This window comes from Eriocheir sinensis, chromosome 57 (genome assembly GCF_024679095.1).
Source record: "Eriocheir sinensis breed Jianghai 21 chromosome 57, ASM2467909v1, whole genome shotgun sequence".
Taxonomy (NCBI): domain Eukaryota; kingdom Metazoa; phylum Arthropoda; class Malacostraca; order Decapoda; family Varunidae; genus Eriocheir; species Eriocheir sinensis.
The window spans coordinates 3,715,015-3,727,489 of NC_066565.1; the positions used below are offsets into that span (position 1 = coordinate 3,715,015).

At 45.7% G+C, this 12,475-nt stretch overlaps 1 protein-coding gene and 1 long non-coding RNA gene across 3 annotated transcripts in view; both read left to right on the forward strand.

Moving 5' to 3' along the window:
* Positions 1-2,940: 2,940 nt before the first annotated feature.
* LOC126984623 (pregnancy zone protein-like) overlaps positions 2,941-12,475 on the forward strand; it is a 29,474-nt gene continuing 19,939 nt past the window's right edge. The window contains exons 1-7 of the mRNA XM_050838410.1: positions 2,941-3,189; positions 3,766-3,952; positions 4,796-4,953; positions 5,300-5,410; positions 7,611-7,898; positions 9,955-10,097; positions 10,927-11,093. Of these exons, the coding sequence (XP_050694367.1) occupies positions 3,172-3,189; positions 3,766-3,952; positions 4,796-4,953; positions 5,300-5,410; positions 7,611-7,898; positions 9,955-10,097; positions 10,927-11,093 (1,072 nt within the window). The 5' untranslated portion in view covers positions 2,941-3,171. The remainder of the gene's footprint in view (positions 3,190-3,765; positions 3,953-4,795; positions 4,954-5,299; positions 5,411-7,610; positions 7,899-9,954; positions 10,098-10,926; positions 11,094-12,475) is intronic.
* LOC126984624 (uncharacterized) lies at positions 11,294-12,467 on the forward strand. Of its 2 annotated transcripts, none has more exons than XR_007737147.1 (3): positions 11,294-11,459; positions 11,863-12,134; positions 12,339-12,467. It is a non-coding gene; the product is annotated as an uncharacterized LOC126984624 (long non-coding RNA). The 2 variants fall into 2 exon arrangements; XR_007737146.1 differs by having other exon boundaries at positions 11,999-12,134.

Below are 12,475 nucleotides of genomic sequence, written 5' to 3' on the forward strand. Positions count from 1 at the left end.
TGTGTGCATTTTTAGGGGGGTAGTTTCATGACCCTGGTGGTGGTTTGACGAAGCCCTTGTACCATGAACGTGAAAAACATAATCTCTTTTTCGAGTCATATTCTTCTACATATCGGCGTCCAAACACACACACAATTGACAAGACTTTCCTAGGAGTTGTGGGCATGTCCATGGGGGGTAGTTTTATGACCCTGGTGGTAGTGTGACGAATCTTCTGTACCATGAACGTGAAAAAACAGCAACACTCATGAGAAACAATCTTTTTCGAGTCATTCTTCAACGTATCGACTCCCAAACACACACATTTGACAAGGCTTTCCTAGAGGTTGTGGGTATGTCCTTTGGGGGTAGTTTCATGACCCTGGTGGTAGTGTGGCGAATCTTCTGTACCATGAACGTGAAACAACAGCAACACTCATGAGAAACATAATCTTTTTCGAGTCATTCTTCTACATATCGGCGTCCAAACACACACATTCGACAAGGCTTTCCTAGGAGTTGTGGGCATTTCCATGGGGTGTAGTTTCATGACCCTGGTGGTAGTGTGGCGAATCTTCTGTACCATGAACCTGAAAAAACACTCATTAGAACCACAATCTTTTTCGAGTCATTCTTCTACATATCGGCGTCCAAACACACACATTTGACAAGGCTTTCCTAGAGGTTGTGGGTATGTCCATTGGGGGTAGTTTTATGACCCTGGTGGTAGTGTGACGAATCTTCTGTACCATGAACCTGAAAAAACACTCATTAGAACCACAATCTTTTTCGAGTCATTCTTCTACATATCGGCGTCCAAACACACACATTTGACAAGGCTTTCCTAGGGGTTGTGGGTATGTCCTTTGGGGGTAGTTTTATGACCCTGGTGGTAGTTTAACGAAGCTTCTGTACCATGAACGTGAAAAAACAACTATGAGAATCCAACCACTCTCCCTACATGGTCTTCAAGAATAGTTGTGAGTAGACCCGAAACTGCGTGGGATTTTGCTCTTGGGGGACCGTTGGGAGTGGCGGCGGCGAGTGAGTGACGCGATGCACCCCCAACGTATGCTCCTCCGTTAGTTAATTAGTTAGTGGAACCGAAAACGTTTAAGATTACTAGCATCAGGATGACCATATGGAAAGCCCGCCAATGTTTCAAGGGTAGATAATTCGACCCCGGTATAATTATATTGCGAAAGAAAACAAAAAAAATGATAATAATGTGGATAAAAATTATAAGTGTGGATGTTATGCGTTCGAAAAGGTGTTAAAAGAAAGCGAAAAAAAAATGTATAGTTACCGTGAATGCAAAAAAAAAAAAAAAAAAAAATAGCCTAATGTACATGTATTTTGTTATGCGTTCGAAAAGGTGTTAAAAAAAGCGAAAAATAATTGTATAGTCAACCTTGAATGCAAAAAAAAATAAAAAAAATAGCCTAATGTACATGTATTTTGTTATGCGTTCGAAAAGGTGTTAAAAAAAGCGAAAAATAATTGTATAGTCAACCTTGAATGCCAAAAAAAAAAAATAATAGCCTAATGTACATGTATTTTGTTATGATTCGAATGTAAAAGAAAACAACGACAGTAATAATAATGTTAATAATAGTGATATGTGTGGATGTTATGCGTTCGAGAAGGTGTTAAAAGAAAGCGAAAAAAAAAAATGATAGTCAACCGTGAATGCCAAAAAAAAAATAATAATAATAATAATAGCCTAATGTATATGTATTTTGTTATGATTCAAATGCAAAATGAATAAAAAAGTACGTTTGTTATATGTGAAATGCCTCAAAATAATAATAATAATAATAATAATAATAATAATAATAATAATAATAATACGTATAAACAAATATTCGCTTTTTCTTTTCTTTTTTTGTTATTTTCGTTCGTTTTATTGTTTTTATTTATTTATTCATTTATTTTATTTTTGTTTTGGCACCGCTTGTAGATTTTTTTATTTTTCCTTCGCCTCCTTTATTCATTTTTCCCTTCCTCCCTCTTCCGTGTGTAGCCCCGCGTTGCCTGTGTACGTAGAAATGTGTACATGTGTAGTCTTGTGTTGTATACACACACACACACACACACACACACACACACACACACACACACACACAAACACACACACATAGCACGATTTTAGAAAGAGGAGAACTTGTCTAACTAACTTCACACACACACACACACACACACACACACACACACACACACACACACACACACACATTACACTTAACCAAACCAAATATATTAATCTTTTTTTTCTTCTTTTCCTTCCTCCATCCTTATTTTCCTTCCTTTCCTCCTTTCTTTCATTTTTTTTCTCCCTCCTTCCTTCCTATTAACCCTTTCCTTCACCTTCCTTTCCTTCCTTCCTTCCTTCCTTCCTCCTGTCGTTAATTCCTTTCCTTTTATCTCCTTTTCTGTTCTCCTTCTTTCTTTCCTTCTTTCTTTTCTTCTACTCATCTCTTCCTTTCTATTATTTTCCCTCTATCCTTCTCTGCCTCTCCTTCCTTCCTTCCTTTCTTCCTTTTTGCTTTCCTTCATCTCTTTCTTCCACTTTCCTCCCATTCTTCATCTCTCTCAATCTCTCATTCACTCTGTTCCTTCCTTCCTTTCTTTTTTTTAAACCATCTCTTCCTTCCATTCTTTCCTCGCATCCTTCATTTCCTCTCTCAATTTCTCATTCACTTTCCTTCCTTCCTTTCTTTCTTTCTTCCTTCCTTTCTTTCTTTCTTTTAAACCATTTCTTCCTTCCATTCTTTCCTTGCATCCTTCATTTCCTCTCTCAATCTCTCATCTACTCTCCTTCCATCCTTCCTTCCTTCCTTCCTTCCTTTCTTTCTTTCTTCCTTTTTCTATCCATCTCTTTCACAATCTCATCCACTCTCCTTCCTTCCTTCCTTCCTTCCTTTCTTTCTTTTTCCATCCACCTCCTCTCTCCCTCACTCTCCACCTCTCCGCCTCCACCAGTTCGCAGGCGTCTTCCACTTCAAGTTCTTGGTGTCGGACCTTCAAGAACTGCTGTCGGACGGAGCGGACGGAGGCGAAGTCCAGGTGTCGGCGACGGTCGGCGACGCCTACTGGGACGCAACGCAGACCGCTTTCGCTGCGACCCGGATTTTCAACGCGGCCATCAAGTTACAGTTCTTAGGAGAGTCGCCGCAAGTTCTTCGTCCGGCCATGCCCTTCAGGTTCTATGTGAGTGTGTGTGTGTGTGTGTGTGTGTGTGTGTGTGTGTGTGTGTGTGTTTACCTCCTCCTCCTTCTCCTTCTTCTTCTTCTTCTTTTTCTTCTTCTTCTCCTTCTAATTATATCTATCTATCTATCTATCTATCTGTGTGTGTCTGTGTGTGTGTGTGTGTGTGTGTGTGTGTGTGTGTGTGTGTGTGTGTGTGTGTGTGTGTGTGTGTGTGTGTGTGTGTGTGTGTGTGTGTGTGTGTGTTTACCTCCCTCTCCTCTTCCTTTTTCTTCTTCTTCTTCTTCTTCTTCTTCGTCTTCTTCTTCTTCTTCTTCCTTCTCATTCTGTCAGTAACTTGTCAACCATCTCTCTCTCTCTCTCTACCCATCCTTTCACCCATCCACAAAAACACTCCCTTCTTCAACCTCTCTTCATCCAAACACACACACCCTCCCTCTCACCCATGTCTCACCCACCCTCTCTCCCTCTCACCCATGTCTCACCCACCCTCTCTCCCTCTCACCCAAGTCTCACCCACCCTCTCTCCCTCTCACCCATGTCTCACCCTCCCTCTCTCTCTCTCTCTCCCTCCGTCAGCTGTCCGCCACTCAACACGACGGCTCACGTGTCCCAGAATGGAGGCTCCTTCGTCACCGCCTGCTCGTGTCTCCTGAGGTGCGGCTGGTGGGCGGGGAGAGGCGCAAACTCCAGGCCCGCACGGTGAAGATGACCCACGCCCGCTACGCCCTCTGGGAAGCCGAGATCGACGTGCATGTGGAATTGGGTGAGTGGTGGAAGGGTGAGGTGGAAGGAGGGTGATTTTGGGGGCTGGGATTTGATTTTTATTTATTTTGTTTCTGATTTTTATTTTATTTTTTGTTTATTTTTATTTATTTATTTATTTATTTATTTTTTTTTGTGTGTGTGTATGTGTGTGTATTTTTGTGGTTAGTCTTTCTTTACAATGTACTAATAGTGTGTTTTGCTCTTCCTCCTCCTCCTCCTCCTCCTCCTCCTCTTCTTCATTTTATTATCTCATTCTTCTTCTCATGCTGTTCTCCTCCTTTTCCTCTTCTCCTCTTCTCCTCCTCTTTCTTTCACCCATCTCTTCATTCTTCTCTTCCTCTTTTTTCCTCATTATGTCATCTCCTCCTCCTCCTCCTCCTCCTCCTTCTCTTTCTCTCATTTTCCTTCGCTTCATCCTCCTACTCCTTACTCTGTCATTCTTCTTATCCTCATTCTATCATCTGTCTCCTCCTCCTCCTCCTCCTCCTCCTCTTCCTCCTCCTCCTCCTCCTTACTCTGTCATTCTTCTTCCTCCTCCTCCTCCTCCTTCTCCTTACTCTGTCATTCTTCTTCCTCCTCCTCCTCCTCCTCCTCCTCCTGTTGTTCTTATCCTCATTCTATCATTTGTCTCCTCCTCCTCCTCCTCCTCCTCCTCCTCCTCCTCCTCCTCCTACTCCTTACTCTGTCATTCTTCTTCCTCCTCCTCCTCCTCCTCCTCTTGTTCTTATCTTCATTCTATCATCTGTCTCCTCCTCCTCCTCCTCTTGTTCTTATCCTCATTCTATCATCTGTCTCCTCCTCCTCCTCCTCCTCCTCCTCCTCCTCCTCCTCCTCCTCGCAGCGGGGGAGGAGTCACCATCCAGTGTGGAGTCCCTTTGGCTGGAGGCTGAGCTGAAGGACGCCGCGGGGGGACGCTCTAGGACCTCCCTGGTGACCGTAGCGCACCACTCACCCAGGGGACACCACCTCCAGGTCACCACCAGCACGCGGGCCCCCAAGGTGAGAACGGGGGGGGGGGGGGTGGAGGAGGAGGAGGAGGAGGAGGAGAAAGAGGAGGAAGAGGAAGAGGAGGAGTAGGAGGAGGAGGAAGAAGAAGAAGTGGAAGAAGAAGAAGAAGAAGAAATAGAAAAAGAAAAAGAAAAAGAAGGAGGAGGAGGAGGAGAAGGAGAAGAAGAAAGAAGAAGAAGGAGAAGGAGGAGGAGGAAGAAGATAAATATAAATATCCTTCCATGTCCTATCCTCTGTAAAAAGTGTCGATATCTTTACTTCACCTTAATGACAAAGCTAATTAAGACTCACAGGTAGGTCAGTGACAAAACTAATTACAAGCCTCCCTCTCACACAGGTCGGGGAGTACGTCATTCTGCACGTGAGGAGCAACTATTACCTCGACAAGTTCCGCTACATCCTCCTCAGCAAAGGCATGGTGATTGAAGCCGGCCAGCAGACTATGGAGGTGTGTATTTACCTAGTTGTATTTACCTAGTTGCGAAATACAGGGAAAGTGTGTGTGTGTGTGTGTGTGTGTGTGTGTGTGTGTGTGTGTAAGGCAAGGAAGGAAGGAAAGAGAGGTGGATGAAAGCAAGGAAAGGATGAGAGAATGAATGAAAAGGAGAAAAGAAAAGAATGCATGAAAAAGAGGAAGAAAGGAGAGAAGGAAGGATGAAAACAAGAAGAGAATGAAAGAAAGAAAGAGTGAAAAAGAGGAAGGAAGGATCAAAACAAGAAGAGAATGAAGGAAAGAAAGAGTGAAAAAGAGGAAAAAAGTAAGGATGAAAACAAAGAGAATGAAAGAAAGAATGAAATTACAGTAAGAATGTAATATAGGAAGAAAGGAGAGAAGGAAAAATGAAGAAAAGAATGAATGAAAAGGAGGAAGAAGAAAAGAAAAGAAAATGAAGAAAAAACGAAAGAAAGGAGTGTGTGTGTGTGTGTGTGTGTGTGTGTGTGTGTGTGTGTGTGTGTGTGTGTGTGTGTGACCTTGCACAGTTCCATGTCTCGTGTCTATTTTTATTCAGCTCAGTCATAAAGTTGTGGAATTCTGTGTAGACGCAAGAAAGAAAGGAAGAAAGGAAGAGAGGAAGGAGAAAGGAAAGAAGGATAGATGGAAAGAAAAAAAGAATGAAAAAGGGAAGAAAAGAGAGAAGAAAAAAGGAATGAGAGGGAGAAAGAATGAAAGGAAGGAAGAAGAGAGAAAAAGGAAGAAAGGATAGAAGAAGAAAAGGAGTGAAAGAAAAAAATAATTAAAAGAGAAAGAAAGGAGAAAAACAAGGAATAAAATAAGGAAGAAAAGAGAGTAGAAAAAGATAAAGAAAGGAAGAAGATTAAAAAGAAAAGACGAGAAAAAAATAAATGAAAAATGAAAAGAAAAATTAATGAGAAAGGAAGGAGGGAAAAGGGAAAGAAAAGTATGGAAAAAGGAAGAGAGGAGAGAGAAGAAAAAGAAGTGAAAGAAAAACAAAGATAAGAAGGGAATGAAAAAGAGAATGAGGAACGAAAAAGCTAAGAAATGAAGAACAAATGAAAATTGAGAAAATATAGAGGGACGTAAGAAAGGAAGATTGGAAGGAAATAAAGAAACAATCACCAAGCCTAACCTAAGGGGCTGTTAAGGGGCTTTTACATTGGGCAAATGGACCGTACTGGCTATCTGGCGGCGACTCGGAGACAAGTACTGTTTTGACTTAACTCGGTTCCTTTTTTCTATTTCGGGAAAAATTAATACCGGCTGTTGTTTGGAGCCAAATGTCCAAACGTGGTAGAAAAAATGTATTTACCCTTTGCTGGTCAGATTTTAAGGTTTGCTTCTGTGTGTGGTGTGTGTGTGAGGCTAATGTGCCGCGGGCCGGAGTCTCTTGAGCCGCCCAAACAGGCAAAACACAGCTTGGGATGTTTCGTATTTTTTTCGCCCAGGGCTTTATTTTGCTCTCCAGCAGGTTAAGAATGATTTAACTTGCTGTTAGATAATATTGTAATTGTTAGTAGCTATTTTGACTTCTGGTCTTAAGATAAGTGTTTACAGACGCCCTCTGGCTGGAGAGGGCATCTGTAAATCAATTATTTTAAGGCCAGAAGTCAAAATAGCCACAGGTACTTAAATTAATAATTATTTAACAGCAAGTTATATCATTCTTAAGCTGCTGGAGAGCAAAATAAAGCCCTGGGCGAAAACGTACGAAACATCCCAAGCTGTGTTTTGCGTGTTTGTGCCGCTCAGCAGGTCCCGTTCACACTTGCGGGAAGGTCCGCGTCCACGCTTACACTGTATAACGCGGACGCGGGCCTTCCCGCGTATCCTTTCAGACGGCGCGGGTGAAAACTGCCCGCCACCCGCACGACGGTGGAAGGAGGCAGGAGAAAGATTGGAAAATGTAATGAAAGCCAGGGAAAGCAAGGTCATCCATTGGAGGAAAGGAGAGACAAAAATAGAGCAGAAGGAAGGGAGATAAAGGAATAAAATTGATAAAATGAGACCAAAAATTAAGATAGATGGCAGAGTAAAAAGAGAATATGGGAAAAAAGGAGAGAAGGGAGAGGGAAGATGAGGAAGTAAACACATCTCTGCAGAGATGCGCAAAAATCCACGATGCTATGACTGAAGATCCATGGAAACTTTGCCCCTTTTAACCTAACCTAACCTAACCTCACACCCCCAGGCCTCCCTCAAGACCTTCCCCCTGCCGTTAACCCCTGAGGTGGCCGGCGTCGCTACTGTCGTCGTTTACACCATTGGGCGGGACGAGACCCTGGTCGCTGATGCCCTGACCTTCCCCGTGGACGCCCTCACCAGGAAGGGGCTGCACGTGGCACTCCGGCAGGACCCCAGGGATGCGGAGAAGCTGAAGGTGACGGTTCTGGCACTCCCGGGCAGCAGGGTGTCACTTGCCGGCACTCACTGGGAATCGTACAGCATGCAAGCCGGGAATGACCTGACCCATGCTAAGGTGAGTGTGTGGGGGGTGAGGGTGATGGGGGGGATGTGAGTTGTGTGTAGGGGGAGGGGGGAGGGAAAGGGAAGGGAAGGGGAATGGAAGGGGGTTGTCTGTGGGGGGGAGGAGGGGAAAGGAAGGGAGAGCTGTATATGTGTGTGTGTGTTGGGGGGGGGGGGGGGAAATATGTGTTTTATAATGAGTGTTTTTATGTTTGTTAGTTTTAATGATTGTTTTAGTGTTCATGTGTGTGTGTGTGCGTACGTGTGTGTGTGTGTGTGTTTTGAATAAGTTAGAAGTTGTGTTTTTATCATTTTTCCCTGGTATACACACACACACACACACACACACACACAGAATAACAATGACCGCCCCCCTCACACACACACACAAATACACTGCATGACACATACCAAATCAACAGCTATAACATTTCAATGCCTAACACACCATCACCAGCATACATATTTTACCCATGCCCACCTGCTTACCCCCCCCCCCCACACACACACACACAGTCACACACACACACACACACACTCTCCTTCTCTTCATTTATCATCTTTATTTCCCCTCACACACACGCATGGGAGTGGAGTGGTACATGGCAGATGGAGTTCAACCTTGGGAAATGTAAAAAAATAGAGTTTGGTAGGAGTGGTAGAAGATGTGAATATGATTATAAGATGGGAAGTGAGATAATATGCAGAGGAGTGGAAGAAAAAGATTTGGGAGTGACTATCTCAGAGAACATGTCACCGGACAAACACATCAACAGGATAACGGGACAAACTACGAATTTGCTGAGGAACATAAGGACGGCATTTGTGTATTTGGACGAGGAGATGATGAAGAAAATAATAGTTACAATGATAAGGCCAAGGTTGGAGTATGCAGCAGTGGTCTGGTCTCCTCACGAAAAGAAGAATATAAGAAAGCTGGAAAGAATGCAGACTGCAGAGAGTTGCAACTAAGATGGTACCGGAACTTAGGGATCGGACGTATGAGGAGAGACTCAATAGCATGGGGCTCACAACCCTGGAGAGAAGAAGAGAAAGAAGAGACCTGATAGCGGTGTACAGGGTGGCGAGCGGGGTGGAGCATTTGGACAGAGAGGACCTGTGTGTGTGGAACGAGAGAGAAACGAGAGGACATGGAAAGAAGTTGAGGGCGACCACGTGTAGGCGAGATGTGAAAAAGTTTAGCTCCCCAAACAGAAGCATTGAGCTGTGGAATGGACTGGAGGAGGAGGTGGTTTGTGCAAGAAACATTCATGATTTTAAGGAAAAGTTGGATAAGAGAGGATATGGAGACGGGACAGCGTGAGTGTAGCTCTTTACCCGTATGTCACAATTAGGTAAATACACTCTATTCTTTCCTAGACACATACTCACACTTTCAGATCCCACACTTCCTCTTCCTCACCCTGATGCACATATCTCCACACCCTTCCCTACACCCTATTTCTTACCCTCACACATGCTTCCACTGATCTTTACACCCCTTAATTACACCCCCATTTCACCCTCACCTCCCCTACACCCCTTCACCCTTACATATACCTCAACACATATCCTAACTCCCCTCTCACCTTTACTTACACCCTATTCTTCACCCTAACACATACTTACACACCCTGTGCATCCCTACACACCCTCCCCTTACACCCTAATCTTCACCCTAACACATACTTACACACCCTGCCCTCCCTACACCCCCTCCCCTTACACCCTATTCTTCACCCTAACACATACTTACACACCCTGCTCGTCCCTATATATACACCCCCTCCCTTTACATCCTATTCTTCACCCTAACACATACTTACACACCCTGTGCATCCCAACACACCCTCCCTTTACACCCTAATCTTCACCCTAATGCATACTTACACACCCTCTCACCCTACCCTCACATACTCTCCCTCACTCTCTAACACACCTCTCATTTCTCTAACTCTTTTTCTCTCTTTCTCTCTTTCCTCTCTTCCTTCACTCGTACACCCCACACCCCCTCACACCCCTACACCCCATCAACCTTACACCCCACTCACCCCTCCCCCAATCCGCAGGTCCTGTACCAGATGGCGCGGGACTCCTCCAGGGTGGTGCAGGAACCCCTTGAGCAGCGGTGGGTCTCGCAGGATGGCCTACCTGAGAATATCCTGCACCTCCCACGCACATCCCCCGGCATAGACCCCAACGCGACCTTTACGTGAGTGTCGGGGGAAGGAGGGGTATCGGGTGGAGGGGGAAAGGGTATTGGGTTGGGTTTTGGGGTAAGGGAGTAGTGATTGGGGTTTATGAGGTTGAGGACTTCTGGGTGAGGGATTAGGTTACTGGATTGAGGTTTTGGGGTAGTAATTTAAGGGATTAGTGATTGGGGGTTAAAGGTTGGAGGATTTATAGGGGTGGGATTGGGTTACTGGATTGGGGTTTTGGGATTGTACTTAAGGGATTGTTTTTTTGGGGTAGTAAGGGATTAGTGATTGGGGGATTTATTGGGGTGGGATTGGGTTACTGGATTGGGGTTTTGGGGTAGGGGATTAGTGATTGGGGTTTGAGGTTGGGGACTTCTAGGTGAGAGATTAGGTTACTGGATTGGGGTTTTGGGGTAGTAAGGGATTAGTGATTGGGGTTTATGAGGTTGGGGGCTTCTGGGTGAGGGATTAGGTTACTGGATTGGGGTTTTGGGGTAGTAAGGGATTAGTGATTGGGGGTTAAAGGTTGGGGGCCTTATTGGGGAAGGGTTGGGGTACTGGATTGGATTCTTGGGGTTGGGGGATTGGGGAGGGAGGGGTAAGGGATTGAAAGGGGATTAGGGTAGGCTGTTTGTGGGTGGGGTAGTTTTTTTTAGTCTCCTCCTCCTCCTCCTCCTCCTCCTCCTCCTCATATCCTGATTCTCCTTATACCTCTCCTCTTCCCTCCTCCTCCTCCTCCTACTATTATTACTACTACTACTACCACCAACTAACCTAACTATCCACCTAATCCACTAATACTCACCCGCCTCACCACCTGTATTACCTGGCACCATTTCACAGGTACGCCGACTTGCTGGTGCTCTCCGATGGCCCTGTGCCGACGCTGGGGGCCGTGTGTGGCAGTGGGGGTGCTAGCCGGGGTCAGTGCCTGCTAGGGGGGTGCTACACGGCTGTCGAGCGCTGCGATGGGAAACCGGACTGTCTGGACCGCGTAGATGAGAAGGGATGTGAGTATTGGGGTGCAGGATAGTAGCGGGCTTTTTTTTGTATATTTTTCTTTACGCCCTTGAACTGTCTCCTTAGCTGTAAAAAAAATAAAGAAAGAAAGAATGGGGTGTAAGGTTTGATAGTGGTTGGGGTGTCTCCTGCTCACACCAGATGGAGGACCAGGTGGAGAGGTGGAGTTAGAGCATTGCCAGAACAGGATGGAGCACACTAACACCAGACAGAGGACCAGGTGGAGAGGTGGAGTTAGAACCTTTACCGGGGCAGGATGGAGCACACTAACACCAGACAGAGGACCAGGTGGAGAGGTGGAGTTAGAACCTTTACCGGGGCAGGATGGAGTACACTAACACCAGACAGAGGACCAGGTGGAGAGGTGGAACTAGAACCTTTACCGGGCCAGGATGGAGTACACTAACACCAGACAGAAGACCAGGTGGAGAGGTGGAGTTAGAACCTTTACCGGGGCAGGATGGAGTGCACTAACACTAGACAGAGGACCAGGTGGAGAGGTGGAATTAGAACCTTTACCGAGGCAGGATGGAGTACACTAACACCAGACAGAGGGCCAGGTGGAGAGGTGGAGTTAGAACCTTTACGGGGCAGAATGGAGCACTAACACCAGACAGAGGCCAGGTGGAGAGGTGGAGTTAGAACCTTTACTGGGCAGGATGGAGTACACTAACATCAGACAGAGGACCAGGTGGAGAGGTGGAGTTAGAACCTTTACCGGGGCAGGATGGAGTACTCTAACACTAGACAGAGGACCAGGTGGAGAGGTGGAGTTAGAACCTTTACCGGGGCAGGATGGAGTACACTAACACCAGACAGAGGGCCAGGTGGAGAGGTGGAGTTAGAACCTTTACCGGGGCAGGATGGAGTACACTAACACTAGACAGAGGACCAGGTGGAGAGGTGGAGTTAGAACCTTTACCGGGGCAGGATGGAGTACACTAACACCAGACAGAGGGCCAGGTGGAGAGGTGGAGTTAGAACCTTTACCGGGGCAGGATGGAGTACACTAACACCAGACAGAGGACCAGGTGGAGAGGTGGAATTAGAACCTTTACCGGGGCAGGATGGAGTACACTAACACCAGACAGAAGACCAGGTGGAGAGGTGGAGTTAGAACCTTTACTGGGGCAGGATGGAGTACACTAACACCAGACAGAGGACCAGGTGGAGAGGTGGAATTAGAACCTTTACCAGGGCAGGATGGAGTACACTAACACCAGACAGAGGACCAGGTGGAGAGGTGGAGTTAGAACCTTTACCGGGGCAGGATGGAGTACACTAACACCAGACAGAGGACCAGGTGGAGAGGTGGAGTTAGAACCTTTACCGGGGCAGGATGGAGTACACTAACACCAGACAGAGGGCCAGG